Source organism: Aspergillus vadensis (genome assembly GCF_003184925.1).
Source record: "Aspergillus vadensis CBS 113365 unplaced genomic scaffold BO88scaffold_13, whole genome shotgun sequence".
Lineage (NCBI taxonomy): Eukaryota > Fungi > Ascomycota > Eurotiomycetes > Eurotiales > Aspergillaceae > Aspergillus > Aspergillus vadensis.
Window position 1 is genome coordinate 549,528 of NW_020292051.1, and position 21,791 is coordinate 571,318.

Below are 21,791 nucleotides of genomic sequence, written 5' to 3' on the forward strand. Positions count from 1 at the left end.
GGAAGAACCCGCGCAGGGCGGAGACGCAGTCTTTACGGCCATAACGCCTAGATACGACGCCTCCCAGAGGCACTTCGACTCAGTCCCCCAGCCGCCGTTAATATAGCGGTCGCCGTACAGGCTCTCCTATTGAGCAGCATGGGCCTCTGGACGGGACACTATTATTCGGTAGCTTTACGCCACTAGTGTACTCTATCCCTCTCTTCCTATCACAATCCATCTACGGCGCAGGATCGTACGTGGTCCCGAATATTCGGGGAACCCGAGGGCCACATCCCGGGATGAAGTGGCGTTTCAACACCAGTCACTACCCTGTTCAGGGAGATTCCGGTGGCTTTAGCCCATGTGATGATGGCATAGATTGTGTGGGGTAAACCCGGGGTAGTAGTGACAACTACCCAACTGCCGATATATGATCCGCTCCCTGTCTAGATATATAGAACTTGGCATCGTATGACCTTTCATCTGTTCCTCGCGACAGTTGGACCCTGAGTGGCCTGAGAATTGTCCAATACTGCTACTAGTAGTACTAGTACTTCGATCATAGTACAATATGGCATCCCAAATAGATCCTAGGGTGTGTTACACCCTTTCTATCTTCCTCGCTCCTCTTCATCGAATCGGAAAATAAACAAACTAGAAACAAGCGCTGACCATCTGCTCTATGTCCTCCTATCGGGAATTTACAGCTCTATCCACGCAGAGTCCGATATGCAGCTCTACTCACCGTCAATGTATTCGTCTTCATGGGCAATATGTACTCGGTATTATACCTACTATCTACCCCGTTTGCCCGGGCCAGCACTACTTACACGCATGTTCCACATTAGTCAGGGATAGCGACCGGCTTCGACTCCCTCGCGGCCGATCTCCACGTCGGATACCAAAAGCTCGCTGACCTAGTCTCCTGGTCCGTCTTGTCCATGGGTTTAGCCAACCTAGTCTGGATGCCTCTGGCACTATGCTTCGGAAAGCGCCCGGTTGTACTCGTGTCCATGGCTATGTTTGTCGCAGGGATAATCTGGACGGTCGTCGCAAAGGACTACAATAGCTTAATGGGAGCTAGAGTGTTTGCTAGTTTTGGTATGATATATGTCATTCCTGGGACTTTGTCCATGTGATCAATAGGGGTCTTTTGCTAACAGCCACAGGCTATGGATCGATCGAGTCATTGGGTCCTAGTATCCTTGCTGGTTCGTACTATTCCATCTATCCAAGATACATATGAAGCGAAGCGAGTATATTCACTAACAAGCCTAGACATGTTCTACGAACGCAACTACTCCAGTGCAATGGCAATCTACGCTCTCTTCCTCTCGGCTGGCTCGCAAGTCGGTCCCCTTATCGCTGGTTACCTCGTTGCTGCCCGTGGCTGGCGCTGGTTCTTCATCCTGTGTCTCATCATTGCCGCAGTCAATTTCGTAACCACCTTCTTCTTTCTCCCAGAGACGCTCTACGAGCCTGGACCTGAGGAGCAACTGGATGTGGACGATAAAGAGAAGGCCGAGGCCTACCAGAGCCACGTCGAAGCCGTGCCCGACGTCAACGCCTGGCGGCGGCAGCAGCAGCAGCAGTTTTCCTACGGAGGGTATTGGAAGAGCTTGTTCAAGGTTGGCCTATCGGATGCAGCAAGAGAAAATGGTGTCTTCAAGCATCTGGCTCGGCTGTTCTGGCTACCGTTGCCCATGCTGCTAGTCCCGGGCGTTTTGATAGCTGCGATGATGTACGGTGTTGTATTAGGAGGGTAGGTTAACCCCCTTTCCAGGATGATTATCTCATGGAAACAAGCACGCTGACTATGCTATGCCGACAGTGTTGTCTCTATATCCACCCTTTCCGCCACCATCTTCTCCCCTCCGCCATATAACTTCTCCTCTGCCGCTCTTGGCCTCTGGACGCTTGGCAGCTTCGTCGGCATTCTTGTTGTGTGGCCTATCGCGGGCCCTCTGACCGACGCTCTCTCTACCTATCTCCGCAAACGCAATAATGGCGTCCATAAGCCGGAGCATCGGGTCCCCGCGCTCATTATTCCCTTCATCATCACCCCACTCGGTCTGGTTATCTTTGGATATACCGTCTCTAGCCACATGCAGTATGTGATACCAGCAGTAGGCTCGGCCATGTCTGCAGCAGGGTTGACGCTAGTCCCTTCGGTGATGTTGTCATATGTTGTCGACTCATACCCGCAGACTAGCGGCGAGGCGCTAGTGTTGGTGAATGCTAGCAAGAACATCGTTGCCTTCGGGTTGAGCAAGGGATCAGTGGACTGGATGACCACCCAAGGGGTGGACAAGATGTTCTATGAGTTTGCCGCTGTACAATGGGCGGTCCTCGCCTTGGGATTACCACTATTTTTCTTCGGCCCGTGGATTAGGAAGAGAACTTCCAAGTACTTCTAACGATGATCAGTCTTTGTATATATATAAGCTCGATTAGCTATTCTTTTTTCCCCCATCAATCAATGATATTGTCGAGCCAAGGTGGCTATTTGTTGAATTGTTTCTGCCATTGAATGAGACACGCTCCACCGCGACGTGATAGTTTTCAGACTGATCTGGAGAAAGTTCATCTCGTTGAGCAGTTGAACTTTGGTCCCGTCGGGATCTTCGTTTCGGAGAAACTGGTTGATGTCATGTCCCTCACGCCATATATCATGCCATGGAGTGTTTGGCCCGACATGGATCGTCTCTTCGCGGGATAAACACCATCCACCCATCACAACTGCCGACGCATATATAGCAGCTGGGATATGAGGTGCATGAGCTGACTTGAACGGAATCTGACTGACGATTCGAGTAATAGCAAGTGCATGTAGAACTGCCCTGGCAGCACTAGCGCTTCTAGTCCATTGGTTCAGATCAAATGACAGCTGGTCTTCCTTGGTGGCCATTCCTCCGAGGGGCTGCTGTAAACCATATGCGTGACATATCCTTCGACATAAGGAAGCTGAAGAAACGGCTAGTTCGAGACAAATGGTGTGCCATCTTAGGGTGAGTTGGAAGTTGTTGTCATGGAGGGGTGATTCTTTACTGATATTTGTGTCGTATATGTTCAGCAAAGCTTGGATGATTTGCCTTTCTGAGATTGCGCCGAAAACTGGTCCGGTGGTTTCGTGCAGGTCGGATATGAGGGATTGTAGACCCTCTAGGGTGACAAGGGTTGAGAAGGCCGAAAGACGTGGTGGGGAGGAACTCGGGTAATCTGGTGAGAAGACGGAGACAAACACTTTGCTGAAGGGACGTTGAGTTGGGCTTGATTTCTCCATTTCGATGATCCAGTCGTCTGCGCTCTTTGCGAGGAAGGCAGCATCAGGGCAAGCGGTTTTGATGGAATTTATTAGGTGACGAGTGCTGGCCGGGGAACCTGAAGCTTGTGAGATTAGGCCATCGAGTATATAGTGGCCTAGGATTGCGCGTCGTTTAGTTTCAATGGCCGCCCATGTCAACCATGCCGCGTGCTTTGTCGAGTCTGGGGCATCTCGTCCTGGAATATCGTATTGTTGCATATCTTCTGCGGCGTACATGCCAGATGTCCGCGCCCAGTAGAAGCCAAGTCCATGCCATACAAATGCAGTTGTTCGGATGCTTTCGTTGCTCGATAGTAGTGCAAATAATTGCCCTAGGAGCGCCGTCATAACCAATTGAACACCGTCGCAAGCATCTCGCGGCCCCCGCAGGCTACTTAGCGTCTGCCAGGAGGTAGCTACCGCGGTATGGCCGAGGCGCCAGAGCATCTCTCCTTTCTGAGATGAATCTGGTTGGCATACGAATAAGGAGCCGAGGGCTACCATGTTCAGCAGGAGCGGTGGGATGGTTTCACGTGTTGAAAATGTTGGTTCATGTATGACGGGAAAGCATGGCGAAAGCCACTCGAAGAATTGCTGCAAGCATGCGTCGAGGAAGGCGGATGTGATCCCCGAGCTATGCAATTCCGAGTTCAAGCGTTTTGACAGATCTTCTATCAAATTGTAGCTTTGCTGCATGGCTATCTTTCCAGGTTCTTGTTGAGAAGCTCCGGGGTCCTCTGCCGATAGGATGTTCGGACCATTGGATATTTGCAGATGCGGTTGACTCGGAAGCTCTGTAAATGGCAGTGGGATGGCCGATGGGCCCCAAAAGTCGGGCATAAACCAATCCAATAGGTTGTCAGAGCCGAGCAGTTGCTGATTCCCGGACAATGGAGACTGCTCGAATGAAGACATGCCTAGAAGACTCAGTGCAGATCCTTTGGGACTGGGTAGATTGCCCTCGTTGGTGCCGCCCACTGATTGTGCTGCATCTGAGGAGGCATTTGCTCGAGAACGGGCATGGAGCCTCTTGTGTCGGCCAAGGACATCACCTCGTCCAAAGCTTCTGCCACATTCATCACATCGAAATGGCCTGGTGTTGGTATCTATGTAGCGTGAGATTCGTGCAATAATGAATGTCATTCCCAAAACCTACGGGTTCGCTCATGTCTCTGGGCCTTGTTAACAAGGTTTCTCAGGCAAAGGAAAGGGTGCAAAACTTACTGAAAGGTGTTCAAATTTAGTATATGACCTATTGCATTGGTGGCACTTGAACTTCTTGACTCGATCCATCAGTTTCAGGTCCTTTGCGCATAAACCAGCAAGGAACAATACGCTATTCGGTCTTTGCGGGGAAAGAAAAGGAATGTGGAGAGCGGAATAGTTCGGATGCGGAGACAAGCATGTTGACTATCTAGCGTGACCGCCTTTCAGACCGGACTCAGAAGAAGCAGTTGGACATGATCTATTTGATATGAGGAAATGTGGAATATATTATAAATAAAGGTTGGTCGGTATGATGCTCAGCTACCAGCTTAAATAGATGCATCCCATAGAAACAGTGGTGCATAGCTGGACAATCAAGTAACGCCGAATGCTGCCTATTATATGCTCCAAAACACCCATGCAAACGCCTTCACAAATCTAGAAACAACTCGCTGAGACCTCAGCTAGCAACCGCAAGCTGAGCCACCAAATCCGATGCCACGTCAAGGAACGGATAGGGACTAGTAACCTCTTTCTCCTTATTCCAGAACCGCTTGCTGATGGGATGCCAATCGGCATCCCCTTCGCCACGGATCACATTCTGGTATCCATCACATTTGAAATCAACCATGTAATTATTCTCTTCGAGCTGGTACAGCTGGATGTCGACGAACACCCAGACTCCATAAGAGATGCGCGAGAAGGACTGATGCTGCGTCGCAGATGAAGGACCCGACATGCTCGCATGCTCTGGGGTTAAATTCCTGTCATCCAAGGAAGCCGGCGCACTTGAGAGGTTGACGCGGCGGCGAAGTTCCTCTAGATCACTTCGACTGCTGTGAACACTGGTCGACGGGCCTGGAGCTCTGACGCCTTCTTTCAAAAGACGGGCTCGTATGAACCACGGTTCTTTCGGGATGTAGTAGTCCGATGGTAGGTCAGGATACTTGCTCTGCAGCGGTTGCGGCTGCCCTGCGTCGGCCGGCTGGACTCCGATCTGCAACCCGTCTGAAAATAAAAGACATTAATTAGCTTGAGTCGAGAAGTAGATCTATTGTGGACTCACCTGCACCAGCTGGCTGGATTTCCCATATCCCGCCTTGTGCTTCAATGGCCTTGTAAAGGTAGAGCATTGCCTCGTATGGCTGATTGCGCGAACGAATGCCAAACTGCCATTTGCGGGATTTCTTGGGTTGATGCGGGGCACTCCGACCTTCAGGCGGCTCCAAACGCAACTTCTCAAGGTCTATAATACTACGAGAATGCGGCTTCAGAGCCCTTGCTGTCGCCTCCTGCTCCTCCGGGGAGCGGCCACCACGGCGCGAGTCTCCCTCGGATTCTGGACCACGTTGCGCTTGTTCCTCCAATAACCGGTCAGTGGCCTGGATTCTTTGCTCACGTTCGCGTTCGCGCTCGCGCTCGCGCTGTTCCATGAGTTGGTCATGGACATAAGGTAAACTCGTTGGTAAAATCCGAACATGGCTCACGCGAGGTGCGTTTAAATCGTCGGCATCGCTCTGCTGAGGCGGTTGATAGGTCTGGCGTTGCGAACCACTACGTGTTCTTGTTGGAGGACCAGGTGGGGTTCCCGGAGCAGGAACAGGAGTTGCTCGTCCAGTCGTTGCAGCAGGCTTAGGTATCCTGTCGGGAGGAGGCGAGGGTGTTACCGGGGGTACCAACATATTATCGTCTGTTGGCGCTGGAGAGGGTCAGCACGCTTCACATGAGACAGAGACAATGACAAAGGCCCATAGAAAGAGATCTTCTGTAGTACTCACAATTGGTCTGCATCATCTCATTCTCCATGATGATAAAGAAAGCGTCCTTGATGGCGCTGGGCTCCGGATTCTTGAGCGCATCCTCGATATCGTCGCGGGCATAACCCATACTTCTCTCCAGCTTGGAGATAGCTACTTGGTGGATTTTGTGCTGCACTGACAGGGGCTTCCCCGGGACCAACTTGCGGGGATCAATGGCCTTATTCGGATCGACACCGGTAGCAATGAATTCTTCGGGCGGCGGCTGTAGGTATTTGGGTAGGTCTTGAAGGAACCAGGGATCTTGACGGATCTCAGGGATAGTAAGCCTATGAACAGGATGTACCTGCAGCATTGACCTAATTAACCGAGCAGCTCCGGGGGATATGTAGCCAGGCATATGAAAGTTGCCCGCGGCAATTTTCTTGAATAGGGCCGGTATATAGTCGTCGTCAAACGGAAGCCTTCCAACCAACAGCACGTAGAGAATGACACCACAGCTCCATACATCTACCTCCGGCCCCGCATAAAGCTTCCCGGAGATAACCTCTGGCGCTGCATAGTTAGGACTTCCGCAGCTGGTTTTTAGAAAGTTTCCGTCCGTCATGATGTTGCTCAGACCAAAATCCGCGATCTTCACATTCTTCTCGCTATCGATCAGAAGGTTTTCCGGTTTGAGGTCACGATGTACGATTTTATGACGATGGCAGTACTCCACAGCACATATGATCTGCTGGAAGAACTTGCGGGCTTCAGCGTCATTACACCGGCCCCTCTTGACTAGATAATCGAAAAGTTCCCGTTCGGCATATTCCAACACCATGACGATGTCGGTTTTGGTGGCAATGACGGTGTACCTGTCGGGAAAACAGCAAGTTAGCCATTGTTGAAGCTTTCGAATCGAATTCTGTCTGCCATTGCGGCATGATACAGGGAATAGTACAATTTGATGATGTGCGGGTGCCGCAGCAGTTGAAGGTATTGGATCTCACGTTCAACACGACCAACCATGTCACGAGACAGCAATTTGCGACGGGAGATGATCTTAAGAGCGACCTGGCGACCACTGGGCTGGTGAATGGCCAGTTTCACCTTGCCAAAGGAGCCCTCCCCCAATATCTTGATGGTCTGGTACTGGTCGAGGCGCTGCATGTCCCGGGTGGTTGCTGGTGACTGCATCGGAGGCTCGCCGCCCTTTCCGATCGGGCGGGATGGCGGAGGCATCGCCATGGCGGGGATGTTGGAATTGGAAGGAGGCTCAGTCCCGGCGGTACGGTCACGAGAGCGATCGGAATTGTTGATGGGTGGGAGCGAGACAGAGAGATCCTCGTCGTCGAAAGCAGCGGCCATCCTGACGGGGAGACTGGAGGTTGACGGCCGACGTCGGTTCGGCAAGGACGGGGAGGACAACGTGACGTGATGGATTTTGGCCGGAGGGGTGGTCCCGCGCTTGGGCAGATTGCCTTTTTTTTTCACCTCCCTCTTCCTTAAGTTTTCTTTCCCTCCCCTTTTTTCGCCCTGATGGCAGCTCTAGAATGATTCGTGGAATTCGGGTCGACGCCTCACTAGCTTGGGTTCGAAAAACCCAATAAAAATATGATCAAAAGGGCGGGCTGTGGATAGAGGATCGGGTCTCCCCCACAACCGGTCAGGTTTGGTGGAAGTGGAGCGCTTGGAGAAGAATCGGTCTGGTCGACACCGAAAACCATCAACAACGCACCAGCTAGCGGGGCGGACGGAGGGGCGGAGAGGTTATTGAGGAGAGCGGGAGGGGGTTTGGGTAACCGTGGTTACGATGATCCTGATGTGCTGGCCGGTCTCGTTAGAGTAGATAGATAGCAGAGCGGACTATTGAACATACCTCTCTAGTGCAACTTCTGTTATTATTGGAGAGAGGGGAGAAGATCCCGAACGAAATGGACTCTAGTAGCTTCAACGGTGGTGGGAATAATGCTGACAATGGGGAAGGGACAGATGAATGGAGAGGAAAAACGGGGCGGGTTTAGGCTAGATGGAAAGTAACTGCGACTAATCCATTTAGCAGATTTAGCACAGACACTCTGTCCTGCTGATGGTTGGCTCGTGTCTGGGTTTGGCCGGGGCATTGGATTGGTCTAAAATGAAGCAACTAACTGATGTACCCAGCAAGATAAACATCCTTTCAGGTTAATCATGGTATTCCTGTCTTCTAGAATACAATTATATCAAAAATTCCCATCACTCGAATGGAACCGATCATTACTAGGACTGCGAGATTATCTCTACCATTATATAAATAAAATAATCAACTTCAATCTACTCCGTACGTAAAGTCTCACGCAGGCGGTATACTGAATACTGATTGGTACTTCTAGTACTTTCGGACTACTACTTATGTTCAGGTTCCTGTTTGTACTGGTATTCGGCCCCAAAAGGAAATTGTTGTTATCATGCTAGTAGTCATAGTATATACTAGTAACCATTGTTCAGCCAGGCCGCAAGCTGTTTATACTTACTAGTACTCAATATTGATTGAATACATGGCATCACTGTCTTTCACTTTGTCCAGTACTACTACTGCCACTAGTAATACCAGCTCTTGTAATCAAGACAGTACCATTATACCATACAATTACTAGTAGCAGATGCAGCCAGATTATCACCATGCAGACATTACTACCAGTTAAGAAGAGGTCGTTGTCCTAAATATATATAATATATACTAGTACCTAACGTGACAAAGTGTATGACCCCTTTTACATGAAATATCACTTGACTGCTTAGAACTTGCGCAGATTATTTAGGCATGACACACGCCTATTAACGAGCATCATCGATAACTGAATAGTGAACAAGTACACAAATCAGTCCGCTATTTGCAGTGCCACCGAGGATGTCAGAAGAAAACTGCTGTCGGCTTAGGCGAAACCCTAGCTTATTCGCCGTCAAAAAATTGCAATCTACACTTGAGCACTGTTCCTAGTAGTAGTTCATGATTGTGACAGATATTTTATCATATTCACGTAGATGGATTGTGTAGCATTCGCTTAGGATTTATCTAGTGAATTTGTGACGCATGTTTGCTGCAGGCAATAATGCGTCTGGCTATCCGGGGCTTGGCAGCCGCATGTCATGTGGTGGGGAAGCTCTCCCGATCGGTTCAAACAATCCCTCCACCATCAGCTACATCTGGCTTTCGCACTGTGACTGGTTTTGGTTGTCGCCCTCACTTGGTCTGTTGGATTTATTATTGGGCGCTTCTACTTATTTGGTTATTGCAAGGGCGTCCTGCTCTAGCCGGTGGATTGAGACGGGGAGGCTCCGACATGGCCTCCGAACCAACGGAGGAAGCTATTGCGAACTTCGTGAGCTTCACCAGCTCAACCCGCGAACAGGCAATAAGCTTTCTCAAGGTGAGCCTGGACCCAATTTGGGACCATTGCTGTTTAACTGACTAGATTGGATCGCAGGCGAATAACTTAAACTCGAACCAAGCCATAAATGCCTACTTTGAAGACCCCACGGGCCCTCAGACGCAGGTGACGTCCTGAAACTGCGCACGATGTGTTGGGAGCAGCGACTGATTGTCAGAGATATGTCGATATAGAATATCGGTTACCAAAATGATTCTACCGTTCCTGGTATGATTGTATTTCTTTAGTCAGAGTGATGTGCATTTGAGTTAGTACTGACACATGTGCCTTGATGAAGCGTTCCAGATTGAACACGCCGACCCGGCCCCCGGTTCCTCCATCACCGCTCCTTCACGCCCGCCATCGGCCCTAAACTCGAGTGAACAGGCATCTGGTTCTGAATATCAGCATAGCGCACTTGCATCAACACAGACTGCTAACGGTGAGGGCACACTGAGGGACTGCCTGATTTCCTGCTAGGCTAACCCCGCTTCACGCAGACGCCAATAAGGGCTTAACCTTGGCCGAGCAAGAGGAGCGGGAACTGCAACAAGCTATGGCCATGTCTTTAAATCAAAATCTCGGGCAGCAAGAGACAGGCGTCACAACGAATGAAGCGAAATTTGGTCGAGCTACTCGTGACCACTATGACGAAGGCGCCTGGGCAATGACGTTGTTCAATTCTACCTCTCGTGAAATCATCATAAGCCCCGATCCAGCAGAGCGGAGGAGGAAAGACGGTGAACCGGCCTTCATACGACCATCCCATGACAACATGTACCTGGGTGGACTATTGACAATCCTTCATTCAATTCCTCTGGCGAGAGAAGCTCTTCTGCTCAGGAACCGACTTCTCACGGACTATGGAAAAGATCCACAGTGGTGGAACGGCCAGTCTATTACTCTTCCTAAGATTGTCACTATTGATGACGCGCAGGACGGTGATACTGAATGGGATGATATTATATACGAAGCCCAGCGAGTGGCAGCATTTTTGGACTCTACCGATCGCGCCTTTGGAAGTGCTGATGCATTGGCCAACCTGAAAAGCATGTCCAGTTACGACTCAGAGGGCAGCACGGCTAGATTTTTGGAATCGTGGCAAGAAGCTGCAGTCCGGGCAGACCCAGACAATCAATTGGCGACCATATTCTCGTCAACTGCATATAAGCGACCTCTTTCGATTTATGACACACCATTGGATAAAGAATTCTTCTTACTAGATTCCTACGTGGAGCAAGAGCATGGCCAGACTCTCTATGATGTTATCGACCACACCATGTGGTCCGACAGGCCGGGCGAAGATCTTGACGACGTATGGCTAGAACATGTCGCAGAGGTCTTCACAATCAAGCTGGAAGGCTCCAGTAAACCCGTTGATGTGAAGATCCCTGCAGTTTTCTATCCTGATCGGTATCTTGCGGCCAACCGAGATCTCGCGCGGGAGTTCCGTGCACAGAGGCTCCAGATATACGAAAGAATTTTCAGACTAGAGGGCTTGATAAATCGCTTCTCAACATCTAAGTCGGTCATTCATCAAGGGCTGACCTCTATAGAGACGCTGGAAAAAGCTGCTGCTGCGGTTTCCTCGACACTGCCCAAGAGCTTGTCCAATGAAACGACTGCCTTTACTCCAGAGTCGGCGAATGCAGAGGCACAGAGGGTGGCTGATGAGCTGAAAGCGATATCCTGTAAAATAAAAGTCAAGCTCAAAGGTAGCATCCCAAAGACCCTTTTGATTGCCACCCAGCGCTAACTGGCCCCTGAATTAGAGTTGGAGAGTAAGAAGCAGGATGCCATGGAAAGCCTCCGGGGCTATTCTAAAATCCTCACTGAAGCTTCTTCTTCGGGCGAATTACCACATCACAAGTACACACTGCGGGGCGTATGTACTGAGCCACATGTGACTTATGTCCTAAAGCGCCGTGTGTCCGAAAGCTCCACGAACGGATGCGCTACCTCAGCCGATGACGAGTACCAATGGTGGCGGATCAGCTTTTCAACCGACGATGCGAAGAATCGCCAGGCCGGAACAAGCTCAGAAGGCGATGCAGCTCTGCACAACTCCGACGTCATTGGGTATACCGCTCGCAAGGTCAGGGAAATTGAGGTCCTTCGAGCGGCCCGCGAAGAATCTAAGAATGTCTTGCTTGTCTACGCCAATAACAATGCAATGAACGTGCCGGAAGAGCCAGCTCCCAGTCAACTTCAGGTAAGGCAACGTCTACCAATTGGCGGCAAGAGTGATCGGGACTAACAGCAGTAATTTTTTAGAAATTTGTGCACTTGGACAATCAAGCATTTGAGGCCGAATGTCAGGAAGCAGATAGTACTAGGACCCATTCTGGCCGCCAGAACCGTGCATTGAGTGCTTCTGTCAGTTCCCAGGAGGCATAGCTGAAACCTCAGGACATTATGTGCTGACGCATTTAACAGGAACCGCTCAACCAACAGGAAGGTCGTACGACGCCAAATGTGAACGTGTTTGACTACCAGGTTCCATCATTTGACGAGGGAGTGGGCCGGGGGCAGGAAATGGAGGAAAGAGGTGGACGCCCTTTGCTCAGCCGGAGTAGCACAGCTGGACCTGTGCAACCTTCGCAGAATGCCGACGCGATGTGGGACCAAGTCGACGACAAGGCGACATGACACCCAGGGCTGAAGTCTTAAGTTGATCCGTAATTATTGTCATTTAGACTAGATACCTAGGCGTCCCGCAATCGAGATCTAGAACCTGGCATAATTCGAATATAGCGCTTGGAATGTCAAATGAGAAGCAACTTAAGGCTGAGCGACGCATTAGGATCAACAGGGTTTTGTTTGACCATTGTTTGGGACTAAATAATGGCTCCCCCACGTGCCGTTTGTTGATGTTGTATGTCACGTTTGCATTGTCTACACCCCAACGACGCCGCCTCCCCTTAGCATCGAGATTCGAGAACCGTGGTTCCAGCAACATTGTCCGAACAGGGTAACTAACCCCCCTCTACTAAGCAACCTACACAATGACCCTCGAAAACGACGCGGTCGCCGGTGCCACAATTGAGCTCCTCGAGACCCGTCTGCGGCGCCTCACATACCTCTTGACCGGCGATGCAAACTGGACTGGCAATCCCACGCCGCCCGCAAAGCCCGCATCTCTGGACGACAGCGTCTCGCGCCGTCTTCTTCGCCTAGAGAAGGACCTGGAAAAGCTGAGCAGAAACATCCCGGCCGTCAGAGATGTCCTAAGTCTCCGTATGATCACCTTTTTACATCTGAACTGTGTATGTAGGCGTCAATAGCTAAACTAATACTTTCGTCCAGACGACCGCTTCCCCGACCTCTTCCGTCAAACACCTTCCAAGTCACTTCCTGAGAATCTATCGACACAGAACCTCGCCTCAATCGTCCTATCCTACGCTTCTGCGTTCCCCGAAACCGCTTCCCGACTTACTTCGTTGAATGACCTCCCTATCCCGGACGCCGAGACTTCAGCGTCGCTAATCCAGCTCCAGCCACGACTGGACCAGTTGGCGCGAACTCAGGAGGACCAGGCCAAACAAATCTCCGAGCTACGTGTGCGGTCTGCTCGAGTCTTGCAGCGATGGTACGAAGTGGCGCTGGTTAGTGGCGGTGAATGCTGGGCCGAATGGGAAGGAAGACTGGAGGATGTGGAAAGGGAGGTCAAACGGGAGGAAGTGGTGAGGGAGCGGCGAGCGAAGGAGTTGTGAGAATGAGGCAGTTGCTTTTTTCTTCGGGTTCTGGTTCCCATGTTCTTTTAGCGTGCTTGGCTTGTGATATGATATGATACCTCTTTGTTTGTCCTGGTCATGGTTATAAAGGAGAATGGTGTGTAGTAAGCAAATCATTCTTCTACTGTATGTAGACGAACGAGCCATCCATCCATTGAGAGACACCGTCTTGTGTGGCAACGACCACTAAGTGGACGGTAAAGCCGTTGGAACTCATCAATTCTTTCTTTTCTTTCATCCATCTGAGTATGAAACAGACCGACCGGCCTTTGATCTTGCTCCCTTCGGGGGGTCCATCAAACAAAGACCGGCAGCCGGGGTTACAGTATACCGACGACGCACGGAGAGGATCTGGACTCCCGACAGAACTGATCGACCACGCCGAAACCCGGAAGGAAGAACGGCGCATGTCCCTATATCTACTAGTAGATAGTCACTGTGATCCGTGTGTACTCCATACTTACTGTAGTAGTTAGTGGGTATCTACAATACCTGCTGATGGTAGACTCAAAGGTACCTGGCTCATTTCAAGGACACAACAAGTCACCTTATACCTTACGGAGTACATACATGGTACATATCAGAGACGAAGGAGACCCACGGGGAAGAATCCCGACCGGGTACTTTGATGTCTGTCTCATGAGCGCGATCCTTGCATGAGGAGCATGGAAGTGCATCGTGATTGTGATTGTGATTGTGATTGTGATGAGAAGGAGAACACGTCGTGGGATATTCTTTGTTTGGCTTACCTTATATGTGTGTGTACGAGGTATTGTTTTGACGGAGGGGAGAGAGCACAAGAAGATGAACTCGTGATCGGATGTGTGATACGAGGTATAAGAATTGCTATAATCGTACCTAGGTAACTCGTGATTCTTACTGTGTCGGGCACAGCCAGTGTGTCTCACCTGCTTACTGTAAACGGTATGAATACTGTGTGTTTACACAAGGTTACTTGTGATGGGCTGGCTGGTCAGCAACAGTCCGATAGGGGGTATCTGCAGGTCTAACCTAAGCCTTGCAGTCTGAAATTTGAATGATGATGATGATAATTTGGTACCTTTGCAACTACGGTGATGAATTCATTCCTGCTTAATTAGTTATGTAGTGAGGAATAATGAGCGCTATGCTAGAATTAAACCATAATTGGAGCAGTGTTCCATACGAGTCATGTTATCTCAAAAATAGCCAACTACCGAAGGGGGAGAACACTATCACCATTTATTCCCAGGATCACCTGGGGCGTAAGCAGCAGCAGCAGCAACAGCAACATGATCAGCAGGGTTGTATCGTGGCAGTCAGTGTAAGGCTTAATTTAAAGTGGTTTTTTTCTAGAAAGAAACCGTTGGTTGCCTGGTATAAGAATGTTGGGTGCATCCTCGCTGAGCCATGTTGTACGGAGTACATCGCTACCAATGATCCCTCAGTACATACTAAGTAAATACTAATTTCCCAGGTCTCAGCGACCAAACCAACTGTTCAAAACGGTGGACAACCCACAGGCCATCGACGTCGCCACGAGAGCCACAACTCAGCCTCAGCCTTTCCAGGGGCCAGAATGGACGAAGAGAACCCACTACCGGCACTAAAAGAGGGGCGACGAGGCCCTCCGGGAAATCGACTAATCAAACAACAATCATGGCCGGAGTTTGCGTGTCGTGCCGCCTCAAAGCGGGTTAGGCCGGGACCCAGTTTTCATATGGAAAATGCATCGATCTCATTAGTAGTATTCTCTGGGTAAAAATAAAAAGAAGACACACTGACACTACCTAGTACTACTAACTAGTAACCGAAGTGGTAGTAGTGAGAGTGGAATGAGAAGGCCCGTGGAAATTAATTTTACTTTTTTGTCTAACGGGATGAATTATTAAAATTGAAATTGTTTGACGTGCACATGCTAATTAAAATATAATCATTGTTATTGTCAAGTCTAGGCTTTTTGAAAATCTCAATGAAAGGGACGACGTACTAAAGTTGAGCTTAAGTATCCTTTCATTTAATGTATTCACCCCATTGAGATTAATGTGACCGTAATTGAGAAAATATAATTCCAACTTGTGGTTAACGAGATGACAGCAGATAGATACTACAGTACTTACTGTAAGTCCGGAGTAAATACTTAGTTACCTACAGGACAGTCGTCATCCTTCACAGCCCGGTTCTTTTCCCCCCCTTCCCTGGAACATCCTCCGAGTTACTATAAGAATAGTAACGGCAGAGAAAACCACCCTAGTAGTACCCAATTGTTAACTGGTAAACTAACTAAGTAGTTATCTATCGACTGATGAACTAGGTAGACAGAATAATAGAAATAGAACTATTAGTTTAGATAGATAGATAGACAGATAGATGTATGCCAAACTGCCATACGTCGCAGGCCACGCACTAAACCCAGAGGGGGGCCCCCAAAAAGACAGTGCCTGAGGGTAACTAATTACTGTCTTTCTGCGGTTCGCGTGGGCCACTCGGGCCAGGCACCGTCGCTCTGAAACTCGATCCCATTTGTTTTCCCTTTCCCCTTCCACCCAATTGTCCCCATTCCCATCCACTATCCATCCATCCATCCACCCACCCATCCATCATCTCCTTTTCCCGGACCTCGAACCTGGAACTAAGTAGGCCTCGCTCACGGCTCCCTCCAGATTTGGGCCTCGCCTTTCTCCATCTCCAGCCGTTCCCATTCCTCTCTTTCTCTCTCTCTCATCCTTCCTTCTCCTCTATCCGGTCGGCTTGTCTACCCCATCGACTTTTCTTTCTCTTTCCCACTCATTTCACTCGTTTCACCCCTCCTCCACCCCCCATCTTCTCTTCTCTATTATCTCTATTTCATCTATCTCCTTTTGTTTCTTTCCCTCTTTTCCCCTCTTTTTTCTCCTCCGTCTCCCGCTTCTCTTGATTCATTCCTCTGCTTCTCCATCCGCCTCTTTTCGACACTAACGTTTCATCATTATCCGTTCTTCTCCAGCCTGGTGCTGCTGTTTCTCTTCGTGCTTCTGCAAGGGGCATTCCGTGGGCTTGTCTGAACACCAACCCAAACCAACCTCTCCGAGCACTTGTTCCTCGATCCCTCCTTCGATTGCTCCGCCGGTTTGAGACGATCGGTGCCACTGCTTCTCTTCCTCCCCTTTCGCCGACCCTCAGCCATTCCACATTCATTTAACCTGTCTGTCTCAGAAGTATGTGATGCGTCGATCCTTGTTCTTGTTCCTCTAAATCTTATTTCGAGTTTTGGTCGCACCCGTTAGCTTTACCTTTCTGTCCTGTTCCCTGCATGAGGCTCCTTGGGGATCGCGTTGTTGTCGTTCCTCACGATGTCCTCCGTGCGCCGTCGATCAACTTGCATGTTCCTTGATCATACACGTTCGCCCACCTGAGCACCTGGCTAATTGCTCTGTAGTCGGACACTTTCTTCCACCTTGGTCGGATTTCACGCTCATTGCCACACTCGACGGGTTTCCCATTCTCAGATCACATCCGACCTAAGTCGTCATTCACTCGACAAATTAAAAGCATAGAAGGACCTTCTCTGCTACTGTCCATATACACCATCGGGGCCTTCACAGTCATCGTCGCGTCGCGTCTTGAACAGCATCCTCCCATTCCGGACGCTTCTATATAACTTTCCGCGACCTCGTTCGAACCACATTCATGGTGGCTTACTCTTCGCGTTCCCCCTCCTTCCAGAAGCCATATACCTATCCTGAGCCTCCACGAAAAATGGCGCGCTTCAGAGCCAGCAATATTCTGGGCGACCCTTTTGCGCTCGCGACCACATCCATCTCCATTGTATGATTTCAATCCATTCTGGTACGATGGCTCGGGTTCACGGCTAATCACCTTTTCTTCGTTTAGTTGGCTTGGTTGATCGCATTCATCTCGTCCATTGTCACTGGCGTACATGGCGGATACCCCACCTATTCGTGGTGGGCTGTTGCTTACTCCTTTTGCTGCATTGCTGGTATGGCGCTTGTCTTCGGCACCGATACTGGTACCGTCTACAACATAGCGGTATGTCGCCATTGCTTCTAACCCAATCTTTCGACAACCCTTCGTACTGACTTATGGCAGATCGTGGGGTATCTTTCCGCTGGTCTTGTCATTACAACCATCTCCATCAACTCGTTGGTCTATGCGAACAGCGCCGCATCGCAAGCTGCTGGTGCTGGGTTCATTCTTTTGGCTATGGTTATTGTAAGTGATAAACAGCCCCGACACAGACCCCACTAGGCAGTACGTGACTTACCTTTGATGCAGATCATTTGGATTTTCTACTTCGGATCTAGCCCTCAGGCTTCGCATCGCGGCTTCATCGATTCGTTCGCCCTTCAGAAGGAAGGTGCTGGCTCGTATGGAAATGGCAGGCCTATGTCAACCGCCTTCGGCAATAGACCCGAGACGACATCCAGCCAGCCCCCGCAGATGTACACGTCCGCTCAACTCAATGGCTTTGAGACTTCTTCCCCCGTGTCGGGCTACCCCGGTGGAGCCCCTGGCTCCGAACACCGCAGCTCCTCGCAGCCCCGCTTCGGCAACCCGTCCGCCACGAACCTGCCTAACAATGGCACACCAGATGAGGTTCCCCAGCCAACGGAATATCCGTACCGTGCGAAGGCCATCTATTCGTATGAGGCCAACCCCGAAGACGCCAATGAGATCAGTTTCACCAAGCATGAGATTTTGGAGGTGTCCGATGTGAGCGGTAGATGGTGGCAGGCCAGGAAGGCCACCGGAGAGACCGGTATTGCTCCATCCAACTACCTGATCTTGCTGTGATCGATGCAGAGCAACCCACGGTGTCACGTCCTTTCCTTCTTCTGTCTTTCTGGTCTGTCATGGTTCTCGCTATTTTCGCGAGAGAAAAATCAGTTTTTGATACCCTTCGAGTAGTATCACTCGGCGTGATTCTGGTTCGCGAAGTCATGTTACGTTTTGATGGCCCTGTGTATTCTGTTGGTTTATTTGTCGTTCACTAGAGACATTTCTCTTCGTTTTTGTTGTGCGTGTTGGCATATTTGAATTATGTGTGCTCCCCGACTCCTTCAGCGGGAATTTGTGCTGTTGATATGTTATGTATGGCCTTCGGATCTGTTTTGATCGTGCCCAGAAGCACCCTCATCCTTGACGGTTATATCTCTTTCGTGTTACTATTGGAAATGAGTCCGTGTTTAAATGCTATGCTATCTTCTCACCTCCTGACTGTTCATCAAAAATGAACGATACGTCGCACGAGTCAATCTAGACAGGTCGTATTCGATCTCCTGCATCCGTAGATAAGCAGGATAGATATATTGAAATCAAGTAAACATCCATTGACCGATCTTATTCCGCGACCACGTGCGTCGAGCGATTAACTTTCCTGCTGGCCGACATGAGGTATCAGAAAAACCGCTGCATCCAAACCCATTCTCTCTCGCAGTCCCGCATCGTGGAGCGGCCCATCCAGACAGGTTGTGTTCCTTGGAATTCATCCACCCGTTCCCGAATACTCCGCCCGAGCCCAGTCCCCGTCTAGAACTTTTTCTCCCTGAATTCTCCTCTGGTTTACCCGTCTCGTCCTAGTTTCGGTGCTTCTTGCTTTCTCCATCTCCCCGCTCTGTCCAATGATATGCCCCTTTTCCTATTCCCTCCGCTATCAGACCCAGCGGATAGTACTATGCCCACCCACTACAAGTACTGACGGCGGAACTTGCCCCGGACCATCAATTCTTCAGGCTTTATTTCGCTCGATCGTTTCGCTTGATAAGTTTGCAAGGGAAGCGGTGATGATGGCAGTAGTGATTCTTTAACTTTTTTTCCTTAGGATACCTCTTCTTCTTCTTCTTCTTTTGTATATATATATATATATATATATCTCATTGCTTGTAGTATCCTGGATTGAAGTCGCCATACTACTACTACTTCTGCCGTTTGCACATACACACCGATATCGGTCTCTAATTGTTATGCACCACTACCCACCCACTGCATTATGACTGCTAGTAGCGATAGTGATGACGGCAACATCACCGTTGCCTCCTATGTCCTAGGCACGATTGGCACCGTCCTCTGGTGCATCCAGCTGATCCCTCAGATCTGGTATAATTGGCGACAGAAGAAAACCGATGGGTTTCCGCCTTTGATGATGCTTTTGTGGGCTTCTTGTGCGTTTTCGAACATAATCCATGTTGTTTCTTGTATTTTTCTGTGATTGTATAGCATGCATGGTATGGGATTGGAAGATTAACCTGATGAGTTGATGCTTTGTTGAACAGGTGCCGTGCCGATGGGTGCTTATATGGTCTTGCAGGTGAGTAACATTGTTTTTGGTGATCTATCCAGTTTGACTTGAGGGAGCTAATGAGGGTGCTCGCAGGAGGTCAATTTACCGCTACAGATTCAGCCGCAGATTTTTGGCTTTTTCTCGCTGGTGAGTTGGGGCCAGATATTATACTATAATCAGTATGTGGTCCTTGTTTCTTCTGCTATTGTTGGTGGGATGAGGTTTGGATTGGGAGGTTGTTAATGTTTCTTCTGTGTGATTATAGTAATTATACTTGTCTCAAGACAACGTCGTTAGTTGTGGGTACGGCGATGTTGTTCGGTGGGATTGAGGCGTTGTTGATTCTCACTTTGAGGGTTTGTTTCCGCTACTTCCTGGGTTCGAACTGGGGCTGATTATGTCGTTGTTCAGATACCTTATAATAAGGGCGTGACCTGGCCGGACCTGGTGGTAGGAGTTGTTGCGGCAATTCTACTTGCATCTGGGCTTGTGCCGCCGTATTTTGAAATGTGGAAAAGAGATGGTCGGGTAATTGGGTTCAGTGAGTATTCAGTTGTGTCTTGTCGGGATTGAAACATTACTGATTGTCCGCAGATTGGGTGTTCTTATCCATTGATACCCTTGGAGGACTGTTCTCGCTGTTCGCTCTAGGTTCGCTTGCACTGGCATGGGACCTGATTTGTATCATGTGAGGTCTAATGATAGTTTCTAGCTGCCCAGGGATCGTTCGATATTCTTGGAGGGATCATGTACATTCTCGTGTAAGTTGGCTGGATATACGGGCTTTCAGTGACGTTAGTTCTACTTAATTGTGGACTGGCTGACCCGGGTGTATGACACATAGGGTTGTCCTCGAAGCAGGGATCTATGCAAGCCATATCATCTGGCGGATTCGGTATCGCGCAGTACGCAAGGAAGCCAAGGCATCTGGCAGAAGCATCGATGAAGTGCTGGAGGAGCGAAATCGGGTCGAAACGACCCAGGATAATAAGAAAGATGGGATCGATTCTCATCACCGAGGGAACAACAGCCCTGAGCAGCAGCAGCAGCAGCAGCCTTCGGAGCCGAAAGTAACGCAAAGCATTTCGGAGGGAAATGTTACTGGTGCCTGAAATCCGTGGCAGCGGAAAATGGGTGGCAGGTGATAGGCGTTGCGGGTGCATCTGCCATTCGCCGATTTAGTACTTTTACTTATACTTAACTTACACTACGGAGTACAGATCTGAGATATCGCATCTCGACCCGAGACCCGCCCAACGGTCCGAAAGATGCGAGGCAACTACGACTACTACATAAGAAAAAAAAAGGAAATGGATAGATGGATAGATAGATAGATAGTCATGCATCGAGACCCATTTTCTGGGCCTGAAACGCAACGAGAATGTTGCGGACAGGCCGCTGGACAGAGATGCATGTGCGTCGTGGCAGCTGAACGGTGCTAAGGGATCTTAGTTTGCCTTTGGGATGTCGCTAGTCATGCAATTGAACGCGGACAACAAACCTTTGCGCCTGCCGTTGGGTTGCGTTGAAAGGTTCTTTCTTGAGGGTTTGAGCTGGAGATTATTATTTAAATTGACACTTATTTAAATGGCGAGGGAAGCCCGGTGCTCTTACGGGTCCAAGCGTGGGTTAAAAAAAATAAAAAGAAAACCGAGCTCTTTTTTTGGATTCTATTCCGGGTTCCCCTGACTTTGTTGTAAAGTTCTCGAACCGGATGGAGTAAGTAATATTAAAGGTTGTGGATGATGATAATCATTCTGATGCTGTCTTGGGTATAGTAGTCTATTGTCCATTGTCATTGTCATTTTGTCATTATTATCATCTATTTTATCATGATTATTCGCCTTTGATTATTTGGCTGTTAGCGCATCCCCTCTCCTCAATCCCAGTCTAGAACGGCTGTTTCCCTTCCACCACCCCCCTCTCTCTCTTGTGGTCATCTTTTAAGCTATCCACTTCTCCATATCTTGATTACTGTCGCTATACTATTTCTGTATTGCACAACAGCACAGTCCTCTTGTCCCTCCCTCGCTCTCCTTGTCTCTCTCATCCACCTTTCCTTTTTCTCCCCCATCCATCCGGCCGCGTCTCTGCCGTCGTTCATTTTTTAGTTTACTTTTTTTAGTCTCGCCCCCTCCCTCTTTTCAATATCGTATC

General features: G+C 49.5%; 8 protein-coding genes across 8 annotated transcripts; 5 read left to right on the forward strand and 3 right to left on the reverse strand.

Annotated features, from left to right (window-relative positions):
- The first annotated feature begins 302 nt into the window (after positions 1 to 302).
- On the forward strand, positions 303 to 2,629 carry BO88DRAFT_60444 (putative MFS transporter). The gene is made up of 6 exons (XM_025713004.1): positions 303 to 577; positions 690 to 764; positions 831 to 1,083; positions 1,152 to 1,193; positions 1,261 to 1,744; positions 1,814 to 2,629. The coding sequence occupies exons 1-6, from the start codon at positions 554 to 556 to the stop codon at positions 2,397 to 2,399; spliced, it is 1,464 nt and encodes a 487-aa protein (XP_025562388.1). The 5' UTR covers positions 303 to 553; the 3' UTR covers positions 2,400 to 2,629.
- Positions 2,459 to 4,579, reverse strand: BO88DRAFT_426105 (uncharacterized protein; the record flags this gene model as incomplete). Its single annotated transcript, XM_025708877.1, has 2 exons — positions 2,459 to 4,379; positions 4,539 to 4,579. 2 exons carry the CDS (start codon positions 4,577 to 4,579, stop codon positions 2,459 to 2,461), a joined length of 1,962 nt encoding a protein of 653 aa, XP_025562389.1.
- A 373-nt stretch (positions 4,580 to 4,952) lies between these two features.
- BO88DRAFT_463849 (carbon catabolite derepressing protein kinase Snf1) lies at positions 4,953 to 7,870 on the reverse strand (the record flags this gene model as incomplete). Its single annotated transcript, XM_025711288.1, has 4 exons — positions 7,193 to 7,870; positions 6,271 to 7,106; positions 5,559 to 6,191; positions 4,953 to 5,500 (listed from the first exon to the last, which is right to left on the reverse strand). The coding sequence occupies exons 1-4, from the start codon at positions 7,597 to 7,599 to the stop codon at positions 4,953 to 4,955; spliced, it is 2,424 nt and encodes an 807-aa protein (XP_025562390.1). The 5' UTR covers positions 7,600 to 7,870.
- A 1,684-nt stretch (positions 7,871 to 9,554) lies between these two features.
- Positions 9,555 to 12,290, forward strand: BO88DRAFT_426107 (uncharacterized protein; the record flags this gene model as incomplete). Its single annotated transcript, XM_025708878.1, has 8 exons — positions 9,555 to 9,641; positions 9,699 to 9,772; positions 9,836 to 9,869; positions 9,948 to 10,083; positions 10,142 to 11,356; positions 11,414 to 11,853; positions 11,916 to 12,017; positions 12,078 to 12,290. 8 exons carry the CDS (start codon positions 9,555 to 9,557, stop codon positions 12,288 to 12,290), a joined length of 2,301 nt encoding a protein of 766 aa, XP_025562391.1.
- A 153-nt stretch (positions 12,291 to 12,443) lies between these two features.
- Positions 12,444 to 13,425, forward strand: BO88DRAFT_60556 (putative nuclear distribution protein RO10). The gene is made up of 3 exons (XM_025713005.1): positions 12,444 to 12,878; positions 12,948 to 13,306; positions 13,334 to 13,425. Exons 1-3 carry the CDS (start codon positions 12,647 to 12,649, stop codon positions 13,352 to 13,354), a joined length of 612 nt encoding a protein of 203 aa, XP_025562392.1. The 5' UTR covers positions 12,444 to 12,646; the 3' UTR covers positions 13,355 to 13,425.
- Positions 13,409 to 14,105, reverse strand: BO88DRAFT_405457 (uncharacterized protein). The gene has a single exon (XM_025706877.1). It carries the CDS (start codon positions 13,782 to 13,784, stop codon positions 13,497 to 13,499), a length of 288 nt encoding a protein of 95 aa, XP_025562393.1. The 5' UTR covers positions 13,785 to 14,105; the 3' UTR covers positions 13,409 to 13,496.
- A 2,606-nt stretch (positions 14,106 to 16,711) lies between these two features.
- sho1 (osmosensor SHO1) lies at positions 16,712 to 18,562 on the forward strand. The gene is made up of 4 exons (XM_025713007.1): positions 16,712 to 17,161; positions 17,228 to 17,383; positions 17,444 to 17,566; positions 17,630 to 18,562. Exons 1-4 carry the CDS (start codon positions 17,024 to 17,026, stop codon positions 18,146 to 18,148), a joined length of 936 nt encoding a protein of 311 aa, XP_025562394.1. The 5' UTR covers positions 16,712 to 17,023; the 3' UTR covers positions 18,149 to 18,562.
- Positions 18,563 to 19,180: 618 nt separating this feature from the next.
- Positions 19,181 to 21,238, forward strand: BO88DRAFT_405461 (PQ-loop repeat-containing protein). The gene is made up of 8 exons (XM_025706878.1): positions 19,181 to 19,515; positions 19,627 to 19,661; positions 19,728 to 19,813; positions 19,900 to 19,990; positions 20,046 to 20,175; positions 20,229 to 20,285; positions 20,347 to 20,395; positions 20,479 to 21,238. The coding sequence occupies exons 1-8, from the start codon at positions 19,344 to 19,346 to the stop codon at positions 20,744 to 20,746; spliced, it is 888 nt and encodes a 295-aa protein (XP_025562395.1). The 5' UTR covers positions 19,181 to 19,343; the 3' UTR covers positions 20,747 to 21,238.
- Positions 21,239 to 21,791: the final 553 nt, after the last annotated feature.

What these genes read in the sequence shown, in the direction of transcription:
- sho1 (XM_025713007.1), top strand. Translation starts at nt 17,024, where the DNA reads ATGGTGGCTTACTCTTCGCGTTCCCCCTCCTTCCAGAAGCCATATACC. An exon ending in GTACCGTCTACAACATAGCG is followed by an intron (nt 17,384 to 17,443) that starts GTATGTCGCCAT and finishes GACTTATGGCAG; the next exon opens with ATCGTGGGGTATCTTTCCGC. An exon ending in TTCTTTTGGCTATGGTTATT is followed by an intron (nt 17,567 to 17,629) that starts GTAAGTGATAAA and finishes CCTTTGATGCAG; the next exon opens with ATCATTTGGATTTTCTACTT.
- BO88DRAFT_405457 (XM_025706877.1), bottom strand. Translation starts at nt 13,784, where the DNA reads ATGCGCCGTTCTTCCTTCCGGGTTTCGGCGTGGTCGATCAGTTCTGTC.
- BO88DRAFT_60444 (XM_025713004.1), top strand. Translation starts at nt 554, where the DNA reads ATGGCATCCCAAATAGATCCTAGG. An exon ending in TCATGGGCAATATGTACTCG is followed by an intron (nt 765 to 830) that starts GTATTATACCTA and finishes GTTCCACATTAG; the next exon opens with TCAGGGATAGCGACCGGCTT. An exon ending in TAGAGTGTTTGCTAGTTTTG is followed by an intron (nt 1,084 to 1,151) that starts GTATGATATATG and finishes TAACAGCCACAG; the next exon opens with GCTATGGATCGATCGAGTCA.
- BO88DRAFT_60556 (XM_025713005.1), top strand. Translation starts at nt 12,647, where the DNA reads ATGACCCTCGAAAACGACGCGGTCGCCGGTGCCACAATTGAGCTCCTC. An exon ending in CAGAGATGTCCTAAGTCTCC is followed by an intron (nt 12,879 to 12,947) that starts GTATGATCACCT and finishes ACTTTCGTCCAG; the next exon opens with ACGACCGCTTCCCCGACCTC. An exon ending in TGGAGGATGTGGAAAGGGAG is followed by an intron (nt 13,307 to 13,333) that starts GTCAAACGGGAG and finishes GTGGTGAGGGAG; the next exon opens with CGGCGAGCGAAGGAGTTGTG.
- BO88DRAFT_405461 (XM_025706878.1), top strand. Translation starts at nt 19,344, where the DNA reads ATGACTGCTAGTAGCGATAGTGATGACGGCAACATCACCGTTGCCTCC. An exon ending in TGTTGATTCTCACTTTGAGG is followed by an intron (nt 19,991 to 20,045) that starts GTTTGTTTCCGC and finishes GTCGTTGTTCAG; the next exon opens with ATACCTTATAATAAGGGCGT. An exon ending in TGGTCGGGTAATTGGGTTCA is followed by an intron (nt 20,176 to 20,228) that starts GTGAGTATTCAG and finishes GATTGTCCGCAG; the next exon opens with ATTGGGTGTTCTTATCCATT.